General features: G+C 47.0%; 1 protein-coding gene across 2 annotated transcripts in view; it reads left to right on the forward strand.

Annotated features, from left to right (window-relative positions):
• The window catches only part of SNX29 (sorting nexin 29), a 603,176-nt gene that overhangs the window by 216,197 nt on the left and 360,660 nt on the right, over nucleotides 1–26,319 (forward strand). For both annotated transcript variants that reach the window (XM_018040633.1, XM_018040634.1), the window contains one exon: nucleotides 6,356–6,438. In XM_018040633.1, coding sequence (XP_017896122.1) covers nucleotides 6,356–6,438 — 83 coding nt within the window. The remainder of the gene's footprint in view (nucleotides 1–6,355; nucleotides 6,439–26,319) is intronic.

Raw genomic sequence — 26,319 nt, forward strand, 5'->3', positions numbered from 1 at the left:
TAGTGATACTTCCTAAGGCCCACTTGACTTCGCTTTCCAGGATGTCTGGCTCTAGGTGAGTGATCACTCCATCATGGTTATCTTGGTCATTGAGATCTTTTTTGTATAGTTCTTCTGTGTATTCTTGCTACCTCTTCTTAATATCTTCTGCTTCTGTTAGGTCCATACCATTTCTGTCCTTTATTTTGCCCATCTTTGCATGAAATGTTCCCTTGGTATCTCAAATTTTCTTGAAGAGATCGCTAGTCTTTCCCGTTCTATTGTTTTCCTCTATTTCTTTGCATTGTTCACTTAAGAAGCTTTCTTATCTCTCCTTGCTATTCTTTGAAAATTTACATCGATTTGGGTATATCTTTCCCTTTTGCTTCTCTTTTCACAGCTATTTGTAAGGCCTCCTCAGACAACCATATAGCCCTCTTGCATTTCTTTTTCTTTGAGATGGTCTTGATCACTGCCTCCTGTACAGTGTCACAGACCTCTGTCCATAGTTCTTCAGGGACTCTGTCTATCAGATCTAATCCCTTGAATCTGTTTATCACTTCCACTGTATAATCGTAAGGGATTTGATGTAGGTCATACGAGAACAGCATAGTGGTTTTCCCTCCTTTCTTCAATTTAAGTCTGAATTTGGCAATAAGGAGTTCATGATCTGAGCCACAGTCAGCTCCCGGTCTTACTTTTGCTGACTGTATAGAGCTTCTCCATCTTTGGCTGCAAGGAATATAAACAACCTAATTTTGGTATTGACCATCTGGTCATGTCCATGTGTAGAGTCTTCTCTTGTGTTGTTGAAAGAGGGTGTTTGCTATAACCAGTGCATTCTCTTGGCAAAACTCTGTTAGCCTTTGCCCTGCTTCATTTTGTTCAGGTAGAAAATGTGTTGCAGGTAGGAAACCTGTGTTGCAGGTAGAAAGGCGTATTTCCTATTTTTCATGGAGGGAGCTTCTGAATGAAGTTTTCCCCATAGGAGGTCTTGGCACTGAGCTGCCTCTTACGTCTTAACTGGCATGGAGGGATTTCAAGGAGGTAGAAGCATCACAAATGCCCATCTCTGCCATGCCCACATGGGCAGTGCTTTTCTATCAGAGCTGTGGTTCTCTTGCCCTAGGATTTCTTTCCCATTCCTAGAGGGCTGTGCCCAGTATGAAAATGCAGCATTTCACAAACTGTTCGGTTTGAGGAGTTAATAGATGGTCAGTGTACATAAATATATTGAGGGCTCTGAGAAGCCCTAGGGAGGAGGGGAGGGAGATGGAACTTTCTTGTTGTTTCTAAACATCTCTAACTCTGTTCTCCCGTCCGTCTGTCTTGGAGTCCATTGTCATCCTTGGACATACAATTTGGAAAGGACTCTGTAAGCAAAGGTCTCCTTATACGCTCATTTTCTCTAAAGCGAAGGCTCTCTTCCTCAGATCTGTCACTGCCCTCGTGGTCTTTGCCACGTGGTGTACTGCCCGTTACTCATTCCATAATGTTTATCATGCAGTCCATTCACTTTTAAAAACTTTTACATGCCTTTCCGCAGGATTCTTTATATCGGGGGTTCCCAACCTCTGGGACCTAATGCCTGATGATCTGAGGTGGAGTTGATATAAATAATAGTAGAAATAAAGTGCACAAGTAAATGTAATGCACTAGAACCACCCCGAAACCATTCCTCACCCTCTGGTCCATGGAAATACTCTTTTCACAAAACTGGTCCCTGGTGCCAAAAAGCCTGGGGACTGCTGCTGCTCTATATCATTTATGTGCCATACATGGAAAACTGGTGTTTTTGAAACGTACCGGAAGAACTGCCTAGGTGTTAAAATACGAACAGTTCGGTGAAGCCCGCAGACGACCTCCAGGATGTACCGCTTTGGGAGATCCTGTTCTGGTTCATCCTCTGTGTTTTTTTTTCATTTCCCGGAACTGTGAGGAAGTTCTGTTCACCCCTACCTCCCTTCAGAGTGGAAAGAACTGGGTGGTTACTAAAGAGGCGGCAGGGAGGGGGATGTCTTCGGGTTTCTCTTCCCTTTCACAGGATGCACTTAATCATTGACCCATCCTGTCATCTCATGAGGTGGCAAAGGAAACGGCATTCTTATTTGATCATCAGGATCGATAGGTTCTATATGCTTCCTTTGTCTACAGATTCAAGTTCTATTGTGTGTTAATCGCCCAGTCATGTCTGACTCTTTGCGACCCCTCGGACTGTAGCCTACCAGGCTCTTCTGTTCATGGGATTCTCTGGGCAAGAACACTGGAGTGTGTTGCCGTTTCCTCCTCCAGGGGATCTTCCCAACCCAAGGATTGAACCTAGGTCTCCTGCGTTGCAGGCAGATTCTTAACTGTCTGAACCACCTGGGAAGTCCAGAGTTCTATTGGCTGATTGCAAATTAGTCATTCAGAGCCTAGGAATTATTTTCTCGGGCCATTGACTTGTTAGGTGTTTGTTTGTTTATTTGTTTGGCTGCCTCAGGTCTTAGCTGTGGTGCACACATTCTGTGGTTGTGGCGAGGGGCTCAGTAGTTGTGGCACTAGGGTAGCTCCTGCCCCTAGACCCTCTTGTCTTCTTTGTGTTACTCAAGTCTCGTCTGTCTGCCTGCTGCGGTCATTTGAGCCTGTCTCTCATCCTCAGATTGTTACGAACATCAGTTAAAATACTGGGCTGGATAGAACCACATGCACGACGTGACCATGTCAGCGTCCTGGATTTGCCATCAGAGCGCAGTTACAGAAGGTGTAACCCCTGGGGGAGGCTGGGCCGAGGGTATACAGGACTGCTCAGTAATATCTTTGCAACTTTCTGGGTCTATAAGTACTTCAAAATAAAAATTGAAACAAAGGCCTCATCTTTCCCGGGGTCAGTAGCTAGTTGCCTCCCTGGGGCAGTCGGTGTGTCCTCCCGATGTTCGTGTTTGTGTCGGGAGCAGCTCTACTGACCTGACAGTGTTCCTTTCCCATGGAAGCCAAACAAGGTCACTGAGGCAAAGTTGGCTAGGATGAATTTATGGTTCCTAAAGCTGCCCATCCGTAGTGTATTCTCCACGACATCTCATCATTTTGATGAAAGTTGGATTTGTATTAAAGTTTTTGGTCTTCACCTGTTAGGTCGATCTCTGTTGTGGCATGCAGGATCTTTAGTTGGGGCTTGCTATCTCTTAGTTGCGGCAGGTGGGATCTAGTTCCCTGACCAGGGGTCGAACCCAGGCCTGTTGCATTCGGAGGGTGGAGTCTTAGCTGCTGGACCACCATAGAAGCCTTGATATTTAGATAGTGTTAAGATGTTGTTAAAAGATGCCTCCAAACAAGAAGAAAAGCAGCCTCTTGAACATTTCAGTGCTGGCTGCCGAATTGACAGTGAACTAGGCAGCTGAGGGGGGGGCTTGGATGGTGTGCTTGGGCAAACTGAGGCTTGACAGCCCGACACAACTCACCAGTCGGTGGGCCTGAGTAAACCTACCTCTTCTTGCCTCTTGCACAACATTCTGAACGTATCACTGTTAAATTAGGCCATTTGTTGTTCAACCTAAGTCTTGTCCTTGCAACCCCATGGACTGCAGTTCACTAGGCTTCCCTGTTCTTCATTATCTCCTGGAGTTTTCTCAGATTCATGTTCACTGAGTAGATGATGCCATCTAACCATCTCATCCTCTGTTGCCCCTTTCTCCTCCTGCCCTCAATCTTGTCCAGCATCAGGGTCTTTTTTAACGAGTCGGCTCTTCACATCAGGTGGCCAAAATATTGGAGCTTCAGCATCAGTCCTTCCAATGATATGCAGGACTAATTTCCCTTAGGATTGACTGATTTGATATCCTTGCAGTCCAAGGGACCCTTGAGCGTCTTCTCCAGCCCTGCAGACCATACAGAGATGCATATCAATTTCTTTTTGTCCCTTATTTTAGGCTGTGTGCTTGGAATTCACACGAGGGGATTAAGAGTAAGCTGGGATGAGTGACAAGAGCTGGCAGGGGGATCCAGGAAAAGCAGCTGTGTCAGCATGTCCGCTGGGGAGTGTTTTCCTGCCCGCAGATCTCGAGATTCCTTAGTTGTTTATTAGCTTCAGACACTGGCTCTTTGTATCACAGAGAAAGTGCAGCTGCCAATAGAAATATTTGTGACAGGCTGTCTAGGAGGAGGACGATAATTAAGAAACTCCTTCATGTCTGACTTTCTTTCCAAGTTTCTGAGATGAATGCACAGTTTTAGGCGACACCTCAGTATATGGTCGTGTCTGCAGTTGGTACTTGTGTTCTTTCTGCCAAAACACAGTGCAGAAAAGCACAATGCAAAGTGCTGTCTCTGTGGGCTGAGGTATAGGAAGATGCGTCAGAAACAGAGTCAGCGATTTACAGTCCGTAGTTTTTCCACTGAGCATATACGTGGCATATTATTACCAAGGAATGGCATCTCCATCCATAAATAGATGGAATCAGAAGCTTACCTTGGTGAATTGCTAAATGAGATAAACCAGTTGCAGAAAAATTTATAGTAGGACCTGGCTGCATAAAGTAAACTCTGAGTGTACCAGGTTTGTAGGGACCCTGTGAGCATGGAGGAGACGTGAAATGTGTGTACCAGAGGTTTAATGGTGGTTGCCATGGTGAAGGATGTGTGGGACAGTAAACAGAGGAAAAAAGTCTTCAAACAGAAAAATTTTGAGACGTGTGAAAGATGTTTCACCTGTGAATAATTATATTCAGCGATGTACGTATGTGTGCATGCTCAGGCGAGAGTTCATAGGATGGAAGTAAAAATGTTGTTGTTCTTCCGTTGCTCAGTCGTGTCCGACTCTTCATGACCCCAGAGGCTGCAGCACATCCCTCTCCTTCACCATCTCCCGGACCTTGCTCAACCTCATGTCCATTGAGTTGGTGGTGCTGTCAGACCATCTTGTCCTCTGTCGCCTGTCTGTCCTCCTGCCTTCTGTCTCCCCAGCATCAGGGTCTTTTCCCAGTCGGTTTTTTGCATCAGGTGGTCAAAGTATTGGAGCTTCAGCTTTAGCATCAGTCCTTCCAATGAATATTCAGGGTTGATTTCCTTTAGGATTGACTGCTTTGATCTCCTTGCTGGTAAGAGACTCTCAAGAGTCTTAAGAAGTTAGTGAGATTTATTTCAAGGATTTTTAGTGGAATTTTTACATTCCTTCTTAAATGTGTTCTGATTGAGTATTTTGCAATGAGTGTTTTATTTTTTATAGTCATAAGAGACACCCAGTCATAACGCTGTTTTCATCGTAAGGCAGTATTCCAGCATGTGTAAGAACACTCAGGCTAAAAACCTTGTTGGATAGGGAATGCGTAGAAGCAGAAAGTGTGGAAGAGGCATTTGTCTCTGGGGCCAAGGTAAGAAACCAGTTTCAAATCCCAAGAGAGACAGAGAAGCGCTCACTGGGGCCTTGGAGACATAGACCTGGGTTTGTATCCAGACTGTGTGTCTTACGTATGACCTTGTCGTTGGCCATGTGACCTTCTCCGTGCCCCAGCTCCTCTCCTGCAGAACGACATATTGTTAGGTACTTAAGAAACATGCTTCCACTGAATGAAGAGTGGATGAATGTATATATGCGTGCTTGATTCACTGAGGTCATATTTGTAAAGTCTGAACTATGTGGTAAGTTCTCAACAGATGGTCTTTTTCTCTCCTGACCTTCATGTCCTAGTCCTCAGCCAGGGTACCTGGGGAGTGAATTTAGTAGAGTGGGATCTTGTCACTGCCCGAGTTTCAAGCTCCATTCTACAGTCTCACATGGGGAGAGGGGTGGGGCAGGTGCACTCAGATAACTGCTTTTCGTCATTATACCACACTTTGCTCATCTGTAAAATGGGGGTTGTTGTGTTAATATGTACTTTGGAAGGTTTGACTGAGATAATAAAGACTTTATGTGGTGCCTGACAAATAATGTTTAATACATGTTCAGTTCAGTTGCTCAGTCGTGTCCGAATACATGTAGTAGTTACTAAAAACACTGACTGTTTCCCAAGTAAACAATACCTATGTGTTTCTGTAAATGGACATACTGTAAATTTATCCGTTTTTACAGTTTCTGTAAATACTACAAAGTGCCTGACACAGTTGGCACCTAACAGGTTGTTAGATTCAAGTAACCTGAGGACAGCACATGCCAGCATCCTGAATTTGTGGATGCTGAAACCAATTAGCGCTTATTTCCACCATGAATGAGTGGTTCTTGAAGGTGTTACACAAACGTGCCTTCGCTAACCTTGTCATTTCCAGCAATGATCTCTAAAACAGAATATATTAATATTTACCAGATGCACACTGTGTATTTTCCTTACACAGATTCTCTTCCTTACTTGGGTCTAAGTTGCCAATTTTAAAATACATTTTTCTGACATTCTTGTACCCACAGAGAAAATGAAGTACTCAAAGTGCAACTGAAGAAATACGTAGGCGCTGTCCAGATGCTGAAAAGAGAAGGTCAAACAGCCGAAGGTGAGGGGCAGAGGGAACCCGAGTGGGGCGGGGGCTGCACCTTTTCGTCTTGATCACCCCTGTGCCTGGCCCGGCAGACACTCAGCATGGGATGAATACACCTGCAGATGAGTTAGAAAAACGGTGCTGCTTAGGATCCTGGAAAATTAATTAGATGAAAGACCCTGCTCTTCATTCTTGCAAAACTGTTAAGACTTACTTGCTAGACTGTTAGCAATCATTGTATCAGTTTGTGCAGTTAGGGAGTTTTATGACTAAAGTCTTAAGATATTTGCAAGGTGGTGAACTTGTAGCATGATTAAGTCATGTCAGGCCATGGGTGAAAGCAACAGAATGCCAGAGTGGCAGAGAACCAGTGGGGTTAGGCTGATCAGGCTCCAACCCCAGCTCCAGTTCTGTTTCTTAATCTCTCTGTACCTCAGTTTTCTCATCTATAAAATGGGGGCAGCTGGCAGCCCCTGTCTCATGAGGCAATCCATGTAGACATCTTAGCATAATGCCTACCAGAGAGGGAGTACTGAGTAAGTTGTTCAGTCACTAAGTCTTGTCCAACTCGTTGCGACCCTGTGGATGGCAGCACACCAGGCTTCCCTGTCCTTCACCATCTCCTGGAGTTTGCTCAGACTCATGTCCTTTGAGTCAGTGATGCCATCCAACCATCTTATTCTCTGTTTTCCCCTTCTCTTCCTGCCATCAATCTTTCCCAGCATTAAAATCTTTTCCAGTGAGTCAGTTCTTCACATTAAGTGGCCAAAGTGTTGGAGCTTCAGCATCAGCCCTTCCAATGAACATTCAGGGCTGATTTCCTTTAGGAATGACTGGTTTGATCTCCTTGCAGTCCAAGGGCCTCTCAAGTCTGCTCCAGCACAGTTTGAAAGCATCAATTCTTCGGCGCTAAGCTTTCTGTATAGTTCAACTCTCACATCTGTACATTACTCCTGGAGTAGAGTTTAGCTGCAAATAATAATAGTATTCTTGGTCAGAAATACGAGTAGATAGAAAAGTGATCACTTGGCCAAGATCCCGCTGAATAAGGTGGCGCTGTATGCTTCCTCCCTGTGTAGTCTGGCCGCACTTTAGCTGCCGTGACTCTGCTGAAGCCTTTCTGAGGTCAGCCTGAAGACAAGGTGTTTAACTTTAGCTGAAGTGTCTTGCGACCTTCAGCCAACTGACCAGAACAAGATTTTCTTATACGAAAACAAGCCCTCGGAGTGTGGACATTTTAACAGAGGGCAGTATGCTCTATGCCCACAGGTCTTGGGAGTCAGCCAGTCCTGAATTCGAGGTCAGGCGCATCCTCCATGACTTGACCTCTTGGAGTGACTTAGCCATCTGAAAGAGGAAATGCCACACCAGTGTTAGAGGAAATCACACCAGTGGCATGAGGGTTGTTGTGGGGATTTACCAAAACAGTGGATGCAAAGCCTTCATTCATGTGGCAGCCAGTGTACAGTTGGTATCCGGTACAGGTAGTTATTTTCCTGTGTCATAGAGGCAGGATTATACTCTCAGTGTGATTTGCATAAAAAGACAGGATTATACTCTCAGTGTGATTTGCATAGTAATATCATGAAAGATTGGAATTTTTTTGAGTGTTTGTATTTATTATGGTCTCCATTTGATGAGGTTCAACATGTTGATTTTCTTTCTGCTTTTCTTTGATAGCATGCCTTGCTTTCTTCATCACTAGTTTGTAACTGCTGCCAGTCTGGGGGTTATCACTGCAGCATTAATCTTGTCTTTCTCAGGGGGACCATCACCCTTTCCATACGGGTACTGCTTGTGTGGCCCGGACTCCATCTCATTACACTGGGTTGTGTCTGCGTTGGCCTTGTGGCTCCTCACTTCTCATCTTTGTTTCCCCAGCACCTGGCTTTTGCAGCCATTCATTTCATTCACTGCATGTTTGGAATGAGTCGTTTAGCCCTTTATCCTTTCCAAGCAAGTTCAAGTCTATTCACAATTGACTCAGTAATCCTGGGATGAGCAGGTGTTTCCCCTGTGTTTTAAAATATTCATTATTAGAGGTTCAGGAGAGCTTAAAAGTCTTGTCTGTGGCTTTGGGGTGGAAATGAACTCCGCTCATTTCCTTCTAAGTCCCTGATTCTTTGCCTTATGAACTTCTGAACTCGTGTTCAGAGGCCTTTCCTGGGGAGCCAAGTGCCTGTGCCTCATCTCGGGATCACAGGCTGGGGGGGCTCTCGATTTGCACGTTTAGATGTCTGACTCTCGTGCAGGTGACCTGTGGACTGCGCCACCACCATTCCTGAAACCTATACTTTGCCCTCACAGAAATTTAATTTGATCCTGTAAGAAAATTAAACCTGGGGCGGGGAGTACCACTGGGCTTGAGTTTGGTTTAAAATCTGCAATACTATATAGTACATTTATGAGTAGGAGCATTTTTGGAATGAGTCGTCCCCCCCGAGCCCCCAAAACAGAAGCTACAACATACAGAAGGGTTTCTCACCGCAGCCCAAGTCAATTTTCCAAAGACCCAGCTTGAATGTGCTAAGCCAGAGCTGGGCATGTGATAACCCTTAAGTGGAACAGAGCAGAGAGGGTGAAGCATGCTTTGTCGCTCATTCGTGGTCCTTTTCTTGTTTGTTGCTCAGTTGCTCGGTTCAGCTCAGTCGCTCAGTTGTGTCTGACTCTTTGTGACCCCATGGACTGCAGCACGCCAGGCCTCCATGTCCATCACCAACTTCTGGAGTTTACCCAAACTCATGTCCATTGAGTTGGTGATGCCATCCCATCATGTCATCCTCTGTTGTCCCCTTCTCCTCCTGCCTTCAATCTTTCCCAGCATCAGGGTCTTTTCCAATGAGTCAGTTCTTCACATCAGGCGGCCAAAGGATTGGAGTTTCAGCTTCAGCATCAGCCCTTCCAGTGAATATTCAGGACTGATTCCCTTTAGGATGGACTGCTTTGTTTTCCCTGCAGTCCAAGAGAGACTCTCAAGAGTCTTCTCCAACACCACAATTAGGAAGCATCAGTTCTTCAGCACTCAACCTTCTTTATGGCCCAACTCTAACATCAGTACGTGACTCCTGGAAAAACCATGGCTTTGACTATCCAGAACTTTGTCGGCAAAGTCCCTTTTGCAGTCCCTTACCACTCTATTTTCACCAGGTCACAGAAGACCATCTCCCATATCTGGGAGTCATCCTGGGTGGAAGGTCTTTATGAAAGTCCTTCAGTGCAGGCACGAACTGAGTGATGCCCTTCTCTTCCTTGTTTAAGTCCTGCATTTTATTCTTTCTTCCACTTACGTAAAATTGTGAGCACCAGCTAACATGCCAGACACCAGCGAGCAGCCTGATTGGAAGATGTGCTTTCGGAAATTGTGTTCTGGCCTTTCCAGTGCCTTTACCTAATTTTCAAGTGATGTCATCTACTACTCAGAGACATTGGGGCTCACTCCTCAACCCCAGCCAGCTGCTGACTCAGTTTGTTGAAAACTATGGAGTATGTGCCTTGGCCAGATTGGGGTGCCTTGGGGTGCCCTTGTCAGGCTGTGGTATCTTGGGGGTGTCCTGGACAGGCTGGGGTGGGGGACTTGGTGTTTCCAGGGAGTTGGGGACAAGGGGAAGGGGGAGGTTGGCCAGGGAGAGTCTTTTCTGATCCAGGATTTGCGTGGCTCCTGATGTTAGGTGGATAGAGGTGTGGACCAGCTTCTCAAAGTCTAGGTGAGAGTTCAGAGTGCTTTTTCCGTGAGAGAATCCTTTTAGGTTGAGGCTATAAAGCTTTCTCTTTTCTTTTCTTTTTTTTAAAATCATTTGGACAACAAATTGTGAAACTGAGCTCATCAGTAGGGAAAAGGGTGAGAAATCACTGAAGCCCCAAATGCCTTCGGGATTGAATAGATGGCTGAGGGCTATGTTGGGATCATTATATTCATTGTTGTTGTGGGAAGTGCCTTCAAGATGAAGAAAAAAAAGGTCAACTTAAAATGGACCTTTAGAATAGATTGCTGACAATCTTTAAGATGTCAGTAGGTAACTTTATTTCGATTCTGAGGTTATCATGACTCTCCTTCCTCCTCATGTTCTTGATGAAACATCGACGTAGGCATCTGACAAAAGTGTTCCAAATGATGTCTTTATTACTGACAGTTGGTTGGAAACTCCAGTTTGACTGAAGCCAGAATCACACTCCCCAGTGCATTGTCTCCCAAGTGTAGCGCCCAGGACCCCCTTGTGAGGCGTTGTTGGGTCTGCTGATGCCCACCCAGTGGGGACCAAGGAGGAGGACAATCCAGGAGGGCTGCATTCTCTCTTTAACCCAGCATCTCCATTTGGCTGAGGCTCTCACAGTCATGTAGGAGGTGGGGGGTGAGGCCGAGTCTGTGTTAATGGGGGATGTCTTCTCATGGACATATGGCCCAAGGTGGGGGCCCTTTGGTTAAGACCTGTGATGACTGCAGATCTTTCTGGGTGCCTCCTGAGGGAGACGCCAGCAGCGGGGCTGGGTCAGCAGTGGCGTTCCCTGAGTAAGCATCTCCTCTATCACGCCTGACCATCTGGGGAAAGGCTCTGTCAACAGAAGAAGGCTTGTTTCACCTGTAGCTGTGACATTATCTCCAAAGGCGTCACCGCATCCTAGTCCCTGTACATGTCCCGACCGAAATAGTGGTCATGGCCAAAGCGTTTGGAAATCACTGTGCATCCCACATTCTTCTTGCTCGTCGTAAATGACATTAGTGGACGAGGGACCCCTGTGCCAAAGACACTGAGGACTTCCCCAGGGCAACTGACTTAGAGGCCAGGTAAGTTTCTATGCCTCAGTTTCTTCCTCTGTAAAATGGGAACTGTAACAATACCTTCCTCATAGGGTTTTTGGGGAAGAAGGGATAAATTAGTATATGAAAAGCACTTAGAATAATGTCTGATATGTAGCAGCCACGCAGTAAATATGACAGTTATTGTTACTACTATTTTTACTGTCTCACTTCTCTCTCATGGCCCCTTTGAACACTTGTAAAATTTATTAAAATAGTATATATACTTCAGAGGTTGTTGTGAGGATTAGCTGTTAAGAGGTGCGATTCAGATGACATGCTGGGATCTAGAAAGCGCTGGGGTGGGTGGAAAGTCGGGCCTCCAGAGATGTCTGTGTCCCGATCCCTGGAATCTGTGCCCACACCGCCTTCTGTGGTGAAAGAGACTTTAGTTGTTGCTGTTCAGTTGCTTAGTCATGTCTGACTCTTGTGACCCCATGGACTGCAGCCCATCAGGCTCCTCTGTCCGTGGGATTCTCCAGGCAAGAATACTGGAGTGGGTTGCCATTTCCTCCTCCAGGGAATCTTCCCAACCCAGGGATCAAACCCACATCTCTTGCATTAGCAGGAGGATGCTTTACCACTGAGCTACCAGGGAAGCCAGAAATAGACTTTCCAGATGTGATTAATATAAGGGTTTTGACAGGCAAAAGGAGAAGAAGGCAGCAGAGGATGAGATGGTTAGACAGCATCACTGACTCAATGGATGTGAATTTGAGCAAACTCCAGGAGACAGTGAAGGACCGGGGAGCCTGGCGTGCTGCAGTCCATGGGGTTGTAAAGAGTCAGATACGACTTAGTGACTGAACAACCACAGGGTTGCGTCTGCATTTGGGGAGTCTGGGTTCTCTGAGTGCCCCGTGGTGGGGGTGGGGCTGGTCTCATGGAGGTCTTCGCTGCAGAGCAGCCCCTTGGTGGGTGTTGAGCTTCTCCTGGGCTTTCCCAAGGAGCATTTGCCCGTGAGTTGGAGCTGGTTCTCAGTACCAAGGAAGAGGTTCTACAGGGGCAGCTGAAGGTGGGATTCCAGACGCGCCCGCGTCCTCCTGTGTCATGCGGCTCGGGCCACCACCCCCGGCTGGCGTGGTGGCCATCTCTGGCTGTGTGGTGTCAGGTCGCCTGTGCTCCAGCTTCTCTGGGCCTGGCGTCCTCACTCAGAGTCAGCCCCGTGATGTCGAAGAGGCCCTACCCTCCATCCTGCCCTTGACCTCAGCCGACTGGCTCCAACTGGGCCTCAGGGCCCTACTAGGCTCTCAGGAGGAGTTCTTTCCCGTCAGGCCTGGAAGGCTGGAGCCACTGTAGTTACCTTGTCTCCGAGTGGAGCCTGAGTGTGAGGCCGTCACACAGGGCGAGGAGCTGAGCCGAGAGGCAGAGAGGCACTGGGGGTCGATTGTGTCCTTCGAATCCCCGAATCCAGCCGTCCTGATGTGACGACGGTTCAGCCCTAAACGTACTGTTAACAAGAGCAATAATTCACTAGCCTCCCCTGCCACTGTCTTCAAGCTTGGGTTGGGTTTCCATAGCTTGGATGCACGTGCGCTCAATTGTGTCTGATGCTTTGAGAACCCATGGGCTGCAGCTCACATGAGATCCCTCTGTCCATGAACTTCTCCAGGCACGAATACCGGAGCGGGTTCCATTTCCTCCTCCAGGGGATCTTCCTGACCCAGGGAGAGAACCCTCGACTCCTGTGTCTCCTGCACTGGTAATCGAATTCTTTACCACTGAGCCCCTGGGAAGCACAGTCATGGCAAACTGTTTGCTCTTTGCTGGATGCAGGGTCAGTTCTGTCTTCAGGGGGAGCTGTCGTTTCTCTGAAGCGTGGCTTCCCTAACCTGCCGTGTCTGTATGTTGTGAGGTCCTTCCTTCTGGCCCCCTCCTCTCATGAGGTCCCCTCCACCAGAATCATCTGTCCTGGCCTCCATAGTCCTATTCTGTGGTGATGGATTTTAAGGCTGCAAGCTCTTGTTGGCATCGCCGTTTAATTCATCAGCCACAGGCTCAGGGGCAGAGGGAGAAGCAATGGCCTGTTGCTGGTGGAGATCAGAGTAATCAGCAGTGAGAGCAGGCGATCAGGGGGAGGAACTTGATGGATGAGGGAGGCTTGGGAGCAGTTTTAAAAGTTTAAGAAATAAAAGAAGTTAAAAAAAAAAGAAAAGGAAGCTGTCAGCCTGTGTGCCGTGTCGTGTCTCTGCCTGCATGTGACTCGCCCAGTGACCCCTCGCTTCCACGCCTGCCTGCACTCCATGTGCTCCTCGGGGTCTCACTTCCCCCGGGCTCCGGGACGTGGGGCGGGACCGTGGAGAAGCCTGGTCCTGTGACGACGCAGCGTCAAGGGCGAGAGGATTCATGGAGCTTGGGGGTTTCAGGGTGCGTGTGGCGCCGTGGGACCTTTCAACCTGCAGCTTCCCTCAGTGGCTGCAGGCACTGGGCTGTCTCCGTTGGTGGCCACATATTCTTGCCCCCTGTGTGCACACAGGCGGAGAGGTCTTCGTTTGAGGCAGGCTGCTTTGGTTGCAAGGGAAGCAAGCTTGGGAGTCGTGTGTGTGTGTCTGGTTCTAGCGCGATCAGCACTGGACCTCGTGGAGACTCTGCTAAGATCTCGTCGCTCTGCTGTTTAAAACTCAATCCACAGTTTAAAAAAAAAATTATTTTTGGTTGTGCTGAGTCTTTGCTGCAGCCTGCAGGGGCTTCCTCTAGCTGTGGACCCCAGGCTCTAGAGCACATAGGCTCAGTTGTTGTGGCACGTGCTCTTCGTTGCCCTGCAGGATGTGGGACCTTAGTTTCCCGACCGGGGCTCTAACCCGCGCCCCCTGCAGTAAAGCACAGAGCCTTAACCACTGGGCCACCAGGGACGTCCAGTCTGGACTTTTTGATGAGGGCCTGCAGTGCTCGGCATGGTCCGGCTCTTCCCTACTTCCCAGCCCCGTCTCCTCCCGGCCGCGCTGGCCTTACCAAGTAACACCTCCAGACCTTGGCTGTTGCTCTCCTGGAATGCTTCTCCCTCATCTCTGAAAGGCTGGTCCTGCCTCGTCAGGCAGTCCCTGTTCAGGTGTCACCTCCCCTGGCCACCCCGCCTCTCCTTCCTCCTTCGTCCCGTCGCCTCCTTGATCTAGCGCCTCAGCGTGTCTCGACTGTCTCTTCCCTTCCTTGTTCACTGTCCGTGTTCCGCCCTGCGGTGTACCGTTCAAGGAGCAGAGACCTTGCCTGTTCTTCCCTCTGCTGTGTTCAGAGGGTCCCGCTCAGGCTTCACCCAAGGGATGCGCTCCATAAATATATTTTTAAAAATAATTTATTCTTTAATTGGAGGGATATTGCTTTACAATGTTGTGTTGGTTTCTGCCATACAACAACGCAATTCAGCCATAATTATACGTATATCGCCTCCCTCCCCTCCTCCCATCCCTCTGGGTCATCACAGAGCACCAGGCTGGGCTGCCTGTGCTATATAGCGACTTCTCACCAGCTGTCCGTTTTGCTCATGGTAGTGCACGTATGTTGATGCTGCCTTCTCCATTCATCCCACCCTCTCCTTCCCTTCCTGTGTCCTCAAGTCCATTATCTATATCTGTGTCTCGATTGCTTCTCTACAAATGAGTTCATCAGTGTCATTTTTCTAGATTCAGTAGATATGCATGGACTGTAGCCTGCCAGGCTCCTCCATCTGTGGCATTCTCTAGGCAAGAATTCTGGAGTGGGTTGCCATTTCCGTCTCCAGATAGATGCATTAATACACAATATTTGCTTTTCTCTTTCTGACTTAATTCCCTCTGTAGAGCAGGCTCTAGGTTCATCCACCTCACTGAAACCGACTCAGATTCATTCTTTTTTTATGGCTGAGTCGTACGGCATTGCCTATATGCAGCACATCTTTATCCATTCCTCTCTCAGTGGCCGTCTGGGCTGCTGCCACGTCCTAACTGTTGTAAACAGTGCTGCTGTGGACCCTGGGGCACGTGTGTCTTTCTCAGTCATGGTCTTCTCAGGGTATATGCCCAGGAGTGGGATTTCTGGGTCTTACAGTAGATTTATTCCTAGTTTTTGAGGAATCTCCATAACCTTCTCTATGGTGGCTGTCTCAATTTGCATTCCCACCAACAGGGCAGGAGGGTTCCCTTTTCGCCACATCCTCTCCAGCATTGATTGTTTATAGATTTTTTGATGATGGGCTTTCTGACCGGTGTGAGGTGATATCTCATTGTAGTTTTGATTTACATTCCCCTAATAATGAGCGATGTTGGTGTTTTCATGTATCTGTTGGCCATCTGCCATAAATGTTCATAACACGAATGATTAGAAATGAATAGAAATCCAGGAGGAGTTGTGGTAGAACCTGATTGAAAACCCACAGCAATTAGGGAGAGCTCAGCAGTGGGCGGGAGAAGGCAGTGGAGCCCCACTCCAGCACTCTCGCCTGGAAACTCCCATGGATGGAGGAGCCTGGTAGGCTGCAGTCCATGGGGTCGCTAAGAATCGGACACGACTGAGCGACTTCACTTTCACTTTTCACTTTCATGCATTGAAGAAGGAAATGGCAACCCACTCCAGTGTTCTTGTGTGGAGAATCCCAGGGACGGGGGAGCCTGGTAGGCTGCCATTTTTGGGGTCATACAGAGTCGGACACGACTGAAGCGACTTAGCAGCAGCAGCAGCAGCAGCAGCAGTGGGCGAGGTTGTGGGTCTTCATTCTAAGGTCACTGATAACATGCTGTACCACATGTAACTGCATTTTTCAGTTGTGCCTCCAACCAGATTCTTCTGATCACATGTAGTTTTGGCTGCTTATAACTGTACTTATTAGCACATGACTTTGACTCATTGAGGGTTTCATCATTCTGAGCTATTTTGATTACAAGAATCATAAAAACCCAATTTAATCGGTTTTCAGTTAAACAGCAGAAATCCAGGAGTGTCTGTCTTTAGGAATGGCTTGATCCAGGGGCTCAAACAATATCATTAGGAAATGTTTTTTGTTTTTCGTTTTTTAACTCAACTCTGTCTCCCTCCCTCCCAATATCAGCAGTGTGGTGCTGCTAAATGTTGGACCACCAGCCCTCAGAGGAAAGCGCTAATTTCCATGGCTTCGGTGCTCCACTGTGGTCAGTTTCAAGCTGTTCACATGACGTCACTGAACACAAAGTTAGGAGGAGATGCCCCCGTGGGCTCCCGTGACTGGTGTGCCCCAGCTTTGCAATGCCCCCTCGTTGTCGCTTCCTTTTTCAGGCAGGTGTTCTTATGGTGACAGTAAGCTCCAAGCAGCTCTTGTTTCCGTCTTCCCAGCAACCCAATCAGAGAGCGCTTCTTCCCACTAGTTTCCATATAAACCACTCTCCCCTCCTTCCCCTCGTGGAGCAGAGCTTCTCATCTGGGCTCCATTTGAGTCACCTGGGGAGTTTTAAAGCCTCCCAGTGCTTGACCACTTGCAACCACCACATTAGAGGATGCTGCTTCCAAGCTGATGAAGTGATGCGTGCCACTGCACCATCAAGTTATGAAGTGCTTCAAATGTGTCAGGGTTCGTTGATTCTTGGCCCACGGTAGAAACCTTGACTCACGTGGACATAAGAAATTAATCATCGCAGTCATCCTGCTCCAGAGTGGCTGAGCCAAAATTCCTCCCCAGGTGTAAGCTGAGGCCGTGTTTCCCCTGCGCCCCTGAGTTGATTCTCCCAGAGATGTCTTAGGTGATAAACCTCAGTGTCTGGCAGGTGACTGAGAGATGCTTGTTCTGCAGGAGGCAGCCTGTGCCTGGGATGGCTGGCCCAGCTGGTTCGAATCTCTGCCTTCATTTTATCCTGAAAACCCTGCTGTATTCCCCCGTCCTTATGGGTCCCCGAAACCCGATCACGCGCTGTCGGCCAACACGGGGAGCCGAGCCAGAGCATGAGGGGCTTGGAGCTGGGCGTCAGCTGGGCACAAACAGACGGGCTTCTTGGCAGCAGTGCTGGGTGCGGACCAGATGTTCTGTGGACGCAGTGAAAGCTCTTCCTTCCACGGGAAAGAGAAGCCTCTGCCTTGAGAAGGAACTCAGAAAAGGCGATAGCAGAGCTTGGAGGCCAAAGGCAGGCACACGTTTTCCATTTGAGGGGATCTGGCTTGAACCTCAGCCTCATCGTCTAGCAGCTCTGAAGTCTTGGACCAAGTTTTAATCTTGGAGCCTCAGAGTTTTTATTTGAACAGAGTGATAATAGTTTTGACTTCTTAGCATTATTGAAGTTTAAAAGAGATGATATATGTAAAGTACCAGGCAAATGTTGACATTATTTTGGGTTATAGAAGCATTTTGAAGGGTCAGGGTCCATTAGCAGAATACCTGTTCATTAATTTCTGAAAGTGGGTGAATAATTATGGTCATAATTGTAGAGTAAACCTCTTTGAAAGCTTTTGCAGTCCATTATCCTGGTAAAACAATATTTGTGTGATTAGCCAATTTCCTGACCTTTAAATAAAAATCTGAACTGGTAGCCTCAGTCCCTGGCCCTTGCTGAGCACTCAGTACTGCCAACACCAGGAAGATCCTCCAGGGATGGTGGCCACAGATTTTAGCTTTGATAGTTTGAAATTAGAATTTGCTGGAAAAGTTCAGAGAGTAATGTACCCATCACCCAAGGTACTCACCACCACCTAGATATAAAAGATGAATTTCCATATTGATTTCAGATTAATAAAAAGACTTAAAAGTTGCAAGTGTAGTTCAGGATGTCCTTACTGATTGCGTGCACAGATGTTTCCAGGTTATTCTGCTTGGCCTGCTTCGGGGGGGGCAGGCCTCACTTAGACTAATGCTGGGTACTTGGGGGTGTATGTGTGTCAGGGAACTTAGAACTTCGGTGGGAGCAACTCCACCCAAACATTCTGGATTGAGAAGGGAGAGGGCAGGCCTCCAAAAGTAAGACATGGGTTTTGCCAAGAGAGGATATTGAGGAGGAAACAGATAGGGGTTGTTGCATCTGGTGTGACAGGGGCAATTGGTAACACCAACATCTTTAGGTAGGAGGGGTTTGGTGGTTTTGTTGGAAAGGGGGTTTGAAGGCATTTTCCGGAGACTGTATCTGCATAGCATGCTGTCCATTTTTGTTGAGTTTGTATGTTTACGTGGGATAGTGTAACTAGATTTAGCATCTTAAAGAAGGAAACCTAGGCACCACTGACTTCCGCAGGTCTTATTTCTTACCTCATGGAAGCCTAGAAATAAACAGTCTAGTCCAGGGCTAGTGTGATCGTTTCATGGTTGTTGTGAACTCAAGCTACTCTTCATTCTGCTCCACCATCCTCAGTACGTGGTTTTTTAGCTTCGTGATTGCCTCATGGTATATATGTTGTGGCTAGTGCTCCAGCCATCACATCGCTATTTCAGGCCAGTAAAAGCAAAAGTGGGGAAGGGCAGAGAGTGCATTTTACAGCTGAAGTCTGTAAGGATTTAAAACTTTAGGATCATCAGCTTTCTTTAGGGAGCTTTCCCACTCCAAATGACTTCTTTAGAGCTCTTGAAGGTGTTAGTTGCTTAGTCATGTCCTATTCTTTGTCACCCTATGGACTGTAGCCCGCCAGGCCCCTCTGTCCATGGGATTCTCCAGGCAGGAATACTGGAGTGGGTAACTGTTCCTTTCTCCAGGGGATCTTTCCGACCTAGGCATTGAACCCTGGTCTCCTGCATTGCAGGCAGATTTTTTATTTTTTTTACCGTCTGAGCCACCAGGGAAGCCCTTAGAGCTCTTAGGCCCCCACTAATTATGAGGAAACATGGTTGCCTGATTGGCACATAAGGAAACAGGGAACGCGGAGATGAGGTCGGCAGCCAGCAGCCCCGGCCCCAGGTGGCTTTGAGAGAGGTGAGGCTGATGACGATGACACCGGGGTGGATGGAGGGAGGGTGTTTCTAAAGTCCCCCCAAGCCACCCCTGAGTGCCATAGCTGCGGGGAAAAGCTTCATCAAGGATACAGGGTCAGAGCTGCAACATCATCCATTCGCTGGTTCTGGAAGTGGCTCCTGTCTCTCTGGAGACCTCCCGTAAGAGTTCATGTTTTATTTGCTCCACCGAACTTCATTCCCTGCAAGATGCTTTCCTCTCCTAAATCACTGCAGAAGCAATTGCCTGAAAATGCCAGGGATCGATCCATGATTTTTGTTCATTTCCTTTTTATTGTTTGGCAGGAAACAAAGGCCCAGAGAGAACAGGAGCACTTGGAGTGCCTCCGCTCCCTCCTTAGAGGCCTAGCCCAGACATGCATTTATCTTTGTCATCGTGACTTTTTTCTGGCCCTGCAGGCTTTGTGCTTCTCCCGGAGCAGTTCGTCTGTCGGTGCCTCCTCTGGTGTGGGCGCCTCCCCTTCCTGGAAGCCGGCAGGTGGCTCATTTTATTAAATGCCACTTTCATTCTGACAACTACTCTGCTTTAAGTTTCTAATTACAGTTTTCATCAGGCAACTGGTCATTTTGCTTTGCTTGAGTGGGTAATGATGCTTCTAACCTGGGCACAGAGTGACTTGCCTAAATGTTTCCTTTGCACTTGGACTGAACAGAGAAAATAGACATCCTTCCTATAAAGAGATAAAGCCCATCTCTTGGTCTGTGGTTATTTCACTGGTTTATGGCCTCTGTTTCATTCTTTGCGTTGCAGGAGAAATGCAGCCCCTCCTCACCCCTCTCCATACCTTCTCTTCGTTCAGTTTAGAATCTTTCTTCTGCCCGGTACCTCTCCTGTTTACAGGCTGATGTCGTTGCTCCAGAAGCCCAAATGGAGCTCACCATCATTTCCCCTAGTGGGTCACTCCCAGATCTATTGTGTGGCTGCGTACTTTGTGCTTTAAAATTCTGATTTCTTCCTTTCTTTAGTGACATATTCAGTAAACATTTAGCAGGATGTAAGCTCCATGAGAATGGGGACTGACTTGGTTTTCTTTTTAACTTTTTATTTTGTGTTGGGGTATGGGTGATTAACAATGTTGATAGTTCCAGGTGGACAGCGAAGGGACTTGGCCATACATACGCATGTATCCATTCTCCGCTCCCATCCAAGCTGGCACATAACATTGAGCAGAGGTCCCTCTGCTGTACTGCAGGCCCTTGTTGGTTATCCATTTAAAATATAGCAGTGTGTACATGTCCATCCCACACTCCCTAAATATCCCTCTCTCCCAACCTTCCCCCCGGCAACTGTAAGTGGGACTGACTTGATTTTGATATCGTTGTGCACTCAGCTTCTAAAACAGATCGCTGATCCTTGGTGGGTAGATGTTTGATAAGTGATTGACTGACTGAGTTTATAATAATAATAACAGCAAATATGGGTTAAGCACCATATGCCATACCCTCTGTTAACTACTCAATAGGCAACCTTCCTGTGAGGTGAGTACTCTTAGCAACCCCACTTTACAGGTGGGGAAACTAAGGCCAAGAAAAGTTAGATAGTATAGGAGAGCCAAACTGTCTGCTTTGAAGTCCTTCCCATATCCCGTGTGAGATCGTTGTTACTGTCAACATCAGGGTCAAGTGCTCTGCCCACGGCACACAGCTGGTGAGCCGGGGGCTGGGCCACTGATGCTCAGACACAGAAAGGCACGACACACAGCAGCTATTGCCCTGGAGCTCTCAGACGGGCTGCCTGGGTGTGTCCAGTAACCTGGGCTCCGGGAGAGTGTGTGCCTGGTCCTTCCCATCCCAGTTTGCTCCCAGCCAGCCAAGCCTGGGCAGAGTAGGCAAGGATGTGGACAGGGGCCAGGGGGTGTGGCGCCCTTGCACTGAGTTCCTGGGCGGCATTCTAGTTCGTTGTTCAGTTGCTTAGTCGTTTCTGACTCTTTGCGACCCTGTGGACTGCAGCATGCCTGGCTTCCCTGTCCTTCACCGTCATCCGGAGCTTGCTCAGACTCTTGTCCATTGAGTCAGTGATGCCATCCAACCATCTCATCCTCTGTTGCCACTTCTCCTTTTGCCTTCAGTCTTTCCTAGCATCAGGGTCTTTCCCAGTGAGTCAGCTCTTTGCATCAGGTGGCCAAAGTGTTGGAGATTCAGCTTTCAGCATCAGTCCTTCCAATGAACATTTGGGTTGATTTCCTTTAGGATTGACTGGTTTGATTTCCTTGCAGTCCAAGGGACTCTCAAGAGTCTTCTCCAGCACCACAATTCAAAATCATAAATTCTGGTCCATGCTGTACCCCAAATGGCTCACCTTGCCAGGCTCCCCCATTACCTTTTCATTTTAGACTTAGAATCTCACTGTTTCTGAGGCCCAGTCCCTCCAAAAGCACCCTCCTTTCCCCAGGTGGAGAGCCAATTAGGCTAAGCTCAACTCCACCTTTAATTACTTTTGCCCTTATTTGCGTCTGATTTGTCTCATTATAATGCTGTTCACAGCATGGCAGCCAGGCACGGTTCATACACAGTTTCGAGGTCTTGGCTTCCTTCTGAGTAAAATGAAGGACTTGGAATAGACGCAGGCACACACGTACCCATCGGCCAGGAGCAGCCTGCTGAACTCACCCGGCTGGCCTGAAAATTCTTTCAACAACTTTATGTGGGAGAACAACTTGTCAAAAAATGAAACCGTATTCACTGCAGAGAATTAAAAAAGATAGGGACAAAAAATAAAGGAGGAAAATCAAAATCACAAACCCTCAAGCATTATTAATACTCTGGGATAGGTCCTTCCAGATTGGTGTCACACTTCTTTCTGGGAACTCTTGGGCTAAACACATTCTGCCTGAAGAACCTGGGGATCCCTTATCCCCTGCTTGACACATGGACTTCATGGGCTAAGAGGAGAACTGGATCGTATTTTAAAAAAACATGCCAATAACAAATAATTGGTAGGAATTTTAATAGGAAAATGAGGCAGTGGTCTCATAGGACTGTAAATCATGCCAAGGTCCTGTCGTAACAAGCCACACGTGTGCCAGAATGACGGGACGTGTCGTTCGATGGGCTGGGAGACTGGTTGCTGCTGTCTTCACCCCTTTCCAGAGGAAGGCTGCCCATCCTGTGTTAGAGCGTGAAGGTGTAGACCGTCCCACGGGTTTGGTCTGGAAGGCCCTAGCTCTGCCTTTTGCCAGCAGTGTGACCTTGGGCATATAGCCTGGCTTTTTTGTGTGTTCTTTCCTTTTCCTTTCTACATGTTTATTTTATTTAAAAAATAATCTATTCATGTGTTGAGTTACTTTCGGCTGTGCCCGCTCTTGCTGCTGCGTGTGGGCTTTCTGCAGTTGTGGGGGGCAGGAGCTCCTCCCCAGATGCAGTGCTCAGGCCTCTCAGCGTGGCTTGTCTTGCTGCGGAGCACGGCCTCTAGGCAGGCGGGCTTCAGCGTTGCAGCGCACGGGTTCTGGAGTGCGGGCTCAGTAGTTGAGGCACATGAGCTTAGTTGCTCTGAGGCCTGTGGCATCTTCATAGACCGGGGATCAGAGTGACGTCCCCTGCACTGCAGGGTGGTCTCTCAACACTGGACCACCATAACTTCTGTATGTTTGTGTTTTGATAGTTTCTGTTGCCAGGTCTTCACGTTTGTTCCTTTCTTCTGCAGTTTGCTGTGACACTTCACAGTGGCCGTACCCGGCTGTAAGGGACGCTGGGGAACATCGTCTCTTTGTTTTTGGCCCACGTGTCCAAGCGCCCAGCAGATAGTTGATGTTTCTCTTTTTAGGGGCTTCCCTGATAGCTCAGTTGGTAAAGAATCCTCCTGCAGATGTGATGTTTTTCTTACTACAGAAGCAAGATTGGCTATTAGGGGAGACTAGCCTTAGAGGATATGTGCATTTTCAATAATTGCTACTCTGCTTTTGATGAGCAAGTGGAAGCAAAGTGCTAGCTTTTTGGGCAGCAGCACTAATGGGGTCAGTTTCAGTGGAGAAATGAGGAGAAGTGAAATGTGAAAGATGATCTCCGCTCAGCACTTGGAAACTCTCACCGTTTGGTGACACAGGAGTCATCTTCTTCATTTTAAGAAGTAAGACAGTCAACTGCTATGTGTCCCAGGTTTATTTCCCCTGTGAATCTAGAGTGCTGTTGTGGTCTGAAGGGTTAGACTTATCATGGGCGTGTGTCCTGCTGATCAGCTAGCTCAGTGCCAAGAGAATTTGGTTGAACTAGAATTGAGACCCAGGTCCAAATCTTGGCTTACTGCTCTTCCTGATCGTGCTATTTTCAGATGGTGTAAACTCACGCTTGCCACCTCTACAACTCCCTGGCCCGGGGAACAGTGGATCCCAGGGTTATGAAATCAAGTTTTAAACTCTTCTTTCTATATCATTTGGTCTCCCACTGGGAGAGGAGAATAAACTTAACAGTATTTTCTTGGTTTCCCATGACGTGTTATTGTACTTTCTACCTTCCTTGGATAATTTCTATCTGGAGAGTATGACAGTTGACATTCAATTAAATATGAAATATAGAAGGTCTCTTCTGTTACTTGCAATGATAAAAATATTGGTTTAATATGTTAGAATTGATTTCAGTGAAAGCAGTCACGGCATAGCTTGTTTGCCATACGTTGGTTTTTATAGTTGAGTATTTTATTGGAATTTAAAAAATGAGTTACTTTTAATTTTTCATAACAGGTCCAACAATATAAAGGAGTATAAAAAAGACGTATAAAGGAGTAATCTCCCTTAATCCTCCCTACTTAAGATAACCAGGGTAAATTGATGTACATACACTTTGGCAGATCTATACTCTACAGACATGCTCTACTTATTCCATTTTTTTTCCCTTCCAAAATGGGATTACAGTCTCTTATCAGGGGTTGGCAAACTCTGACCCACGGGCATGCCACTATTTTTGTAAAGTTTTATTGGAACGCAGCCACACCCATTTGTTATGAATTGTCTGTGTGCTTTCTCTATACAACGGAGGGGTTGAGTGGTTCCGACAGAGACACGTGGCCTGAAAACCTGAAGACCACCTGGCCCTTTAAAGAAAGTTTGCTGTTCCCTGATCTAATCTGCTTTGACTTTCCCAGCTAATGGTATATAATTGAACAGTTATAACTCTTCACTCCAGATCAGTAGATACAGATCTAAGTCATTCATTTTATTTGTTTATTTTTTTCTATTTTTTGGCCACCCCCCAAGGCAAACAGGATCTTAGCTGCCAAACCAGGAATCGGACCCTTGTCCCCTGCAGTGGGAGCGTGGTGTCTTGACCGCTGGACCGCCAGGGAGGTCCTTACGTCTCTCATTTTAACTTCATGTGCCCCTGCATGTCAGAGTTTATCATGTGACTGTGCTATGATGGTTGAAATCACTCCCCCATAGATGGCATATAGGTTGATTCCAGGATTTTGCCATAATAAACAGTATTTCATAAACCCCATATGAGTGTATTTTTATATCCCGGGGGCTTCATTTACGTGGGAAGGATTAACAGAAGTACCGTTGCTGAAAGAAAGCCTGGATTCTTCGCGCATCAGTTGCCTTTTGGTTTGAAACCCACGTGTCATGTCATCAGATGTTCTTTCTGATCTGACACCTCTTTTGGGAATCTGACACTTGTTATAAAAGTGGTTTTCAATCCCTGTTGACTCTGGCTCACAGTAATAAATCTGCTGCTGAAGCAGACATTTTCAAGTATGTATATACTTGATACCCAACCTTCCTAGCATAGTACTTAAGCCTTACGACATGCAAAACAGTCTCATGCTTTATATCCTGTTCTGTTCCATCTTAACAAACATCAGTTGTAACTCTCTAAATTGTTCTCATCACCCCAGTAAAGGGACACAGCCTGTAGTTTGAGAGACTGCCTTTTTCTAGAAAGGGTACTATTCTGAATCTTGTGATCTGGTTAAGTTTGATGTTTTATCTGTTGGTCAGGGCCATTCTTCTTCCTTCCCTTCTTTATTTAAGGTAAAAACTTTGTTCTTCTTAGTGAAAATTCATGCATATTTTAATGCATAATGTCTTTGGAGTTGTGAGGTGGGATACAGGCCAGCTTCCTTTGGAAATGGGAGTCGTCCTTGGTCTTCATGTGTTTCCCCAGAGAGACCAAATACCTGGACTTTGCCGTCATGCAGTGTGGATGTACCTGTTAGCCAAGCCACCTCATGGGTGATTGTCCTCTTTTGGGTCTAGCCCAGTGGCTCACACATGGATCCTGACCACTGTCCACACGCATCCTCGCCCCCTGCTCAGCTTCGACTCCCACCTGTCCTCTGCTCGGTGCTCTGTTGCCTTTGATCTAGATAGATCAGTCATAAATGCTGTGATTCCGTTCTTCCCTCTGAGGCTGTTGAGACCTGCAGCCTTATGTTAGTAATAGAACTTTTCCCCGCTTTTGCAAACCAAGAAACCAGTCAGAAAGGGTTTTCTCTCGCAGAACTTCTTCGGGTGCAGGTCTGGCTGGATCCAGGTGTGCACAAGCGGTTTACCAGGAAGACCTCTCTCTCTTCCCCTTCACCCTGCTTCAGGTTCTGGTAGCTTTGTTTCATTTTCAGACAGCTTATCTTTTCTGGGGGAGAAAGCGATCAGATAGCCGGAGAGACAGGCAGGGGTCAGAGCAAAGGTCACTCCACGTGACCTGCAGAGATGCTTGGACTTTATCCTCAGGCTGGGGAACCTTTGAAAAATTTAAAGTGGAAAATGACATGAGTCAATCTGTGTCTGCCCCCCCCCCCCCCCCCCCGCCCCCGCTACGAGGGTCTGCCCCATGTGTCTTACTGGTCTATACACATCAGAAACTGGATTCTTCCTTTAGAGGGACAGTTACTTTCAGACACCTAAAATATTTTTCTTTTTCTCTCTCTCTTTTTTTTTTTTTTGAAATTTCTGACATTGTTTGAATTTAATGATTCATATTACGAATTATTCATGAAAATGATCTTTTAAGCTTCTTATAATAGCTGAAATTATCCTTCATTAGGATACTGACAGTTCCTGTGATGGGTGTAATTATAAAAAAAAATATTCTTAGGCTGGCTATATTCTGCAGTGTTAAAATTACGCAAATGAGCAAGAGATAAGAATAGCAGCTGAGTAGGATGGTCAGATTTTATGGGAAAAGGGGGGATGGCAGCATTGCAACTTTTCTAAAAATGAATAAAAATGTGCCGCACACATTAAGTGCGTTTTTATTACTGTCTGCCGTGATGTTTGCCCTCTCCTCATTGGCCCGGGAGTGC

The sequence above is a fragment of the Capra hircus genome, chromosome 25, assembly GCF_001704415.2.
Source record: "Capra hircus breed San Clemente chromosome 25, ASM170441v1, whole genome shotgun sequence".
Classification (NCBI taxonomy): domain Eukaryota; kingdom Metazoa; phylum Chordata; class Mammalia; order Artiodactyla; family Bovidae; genus Capra; species Capra hircus.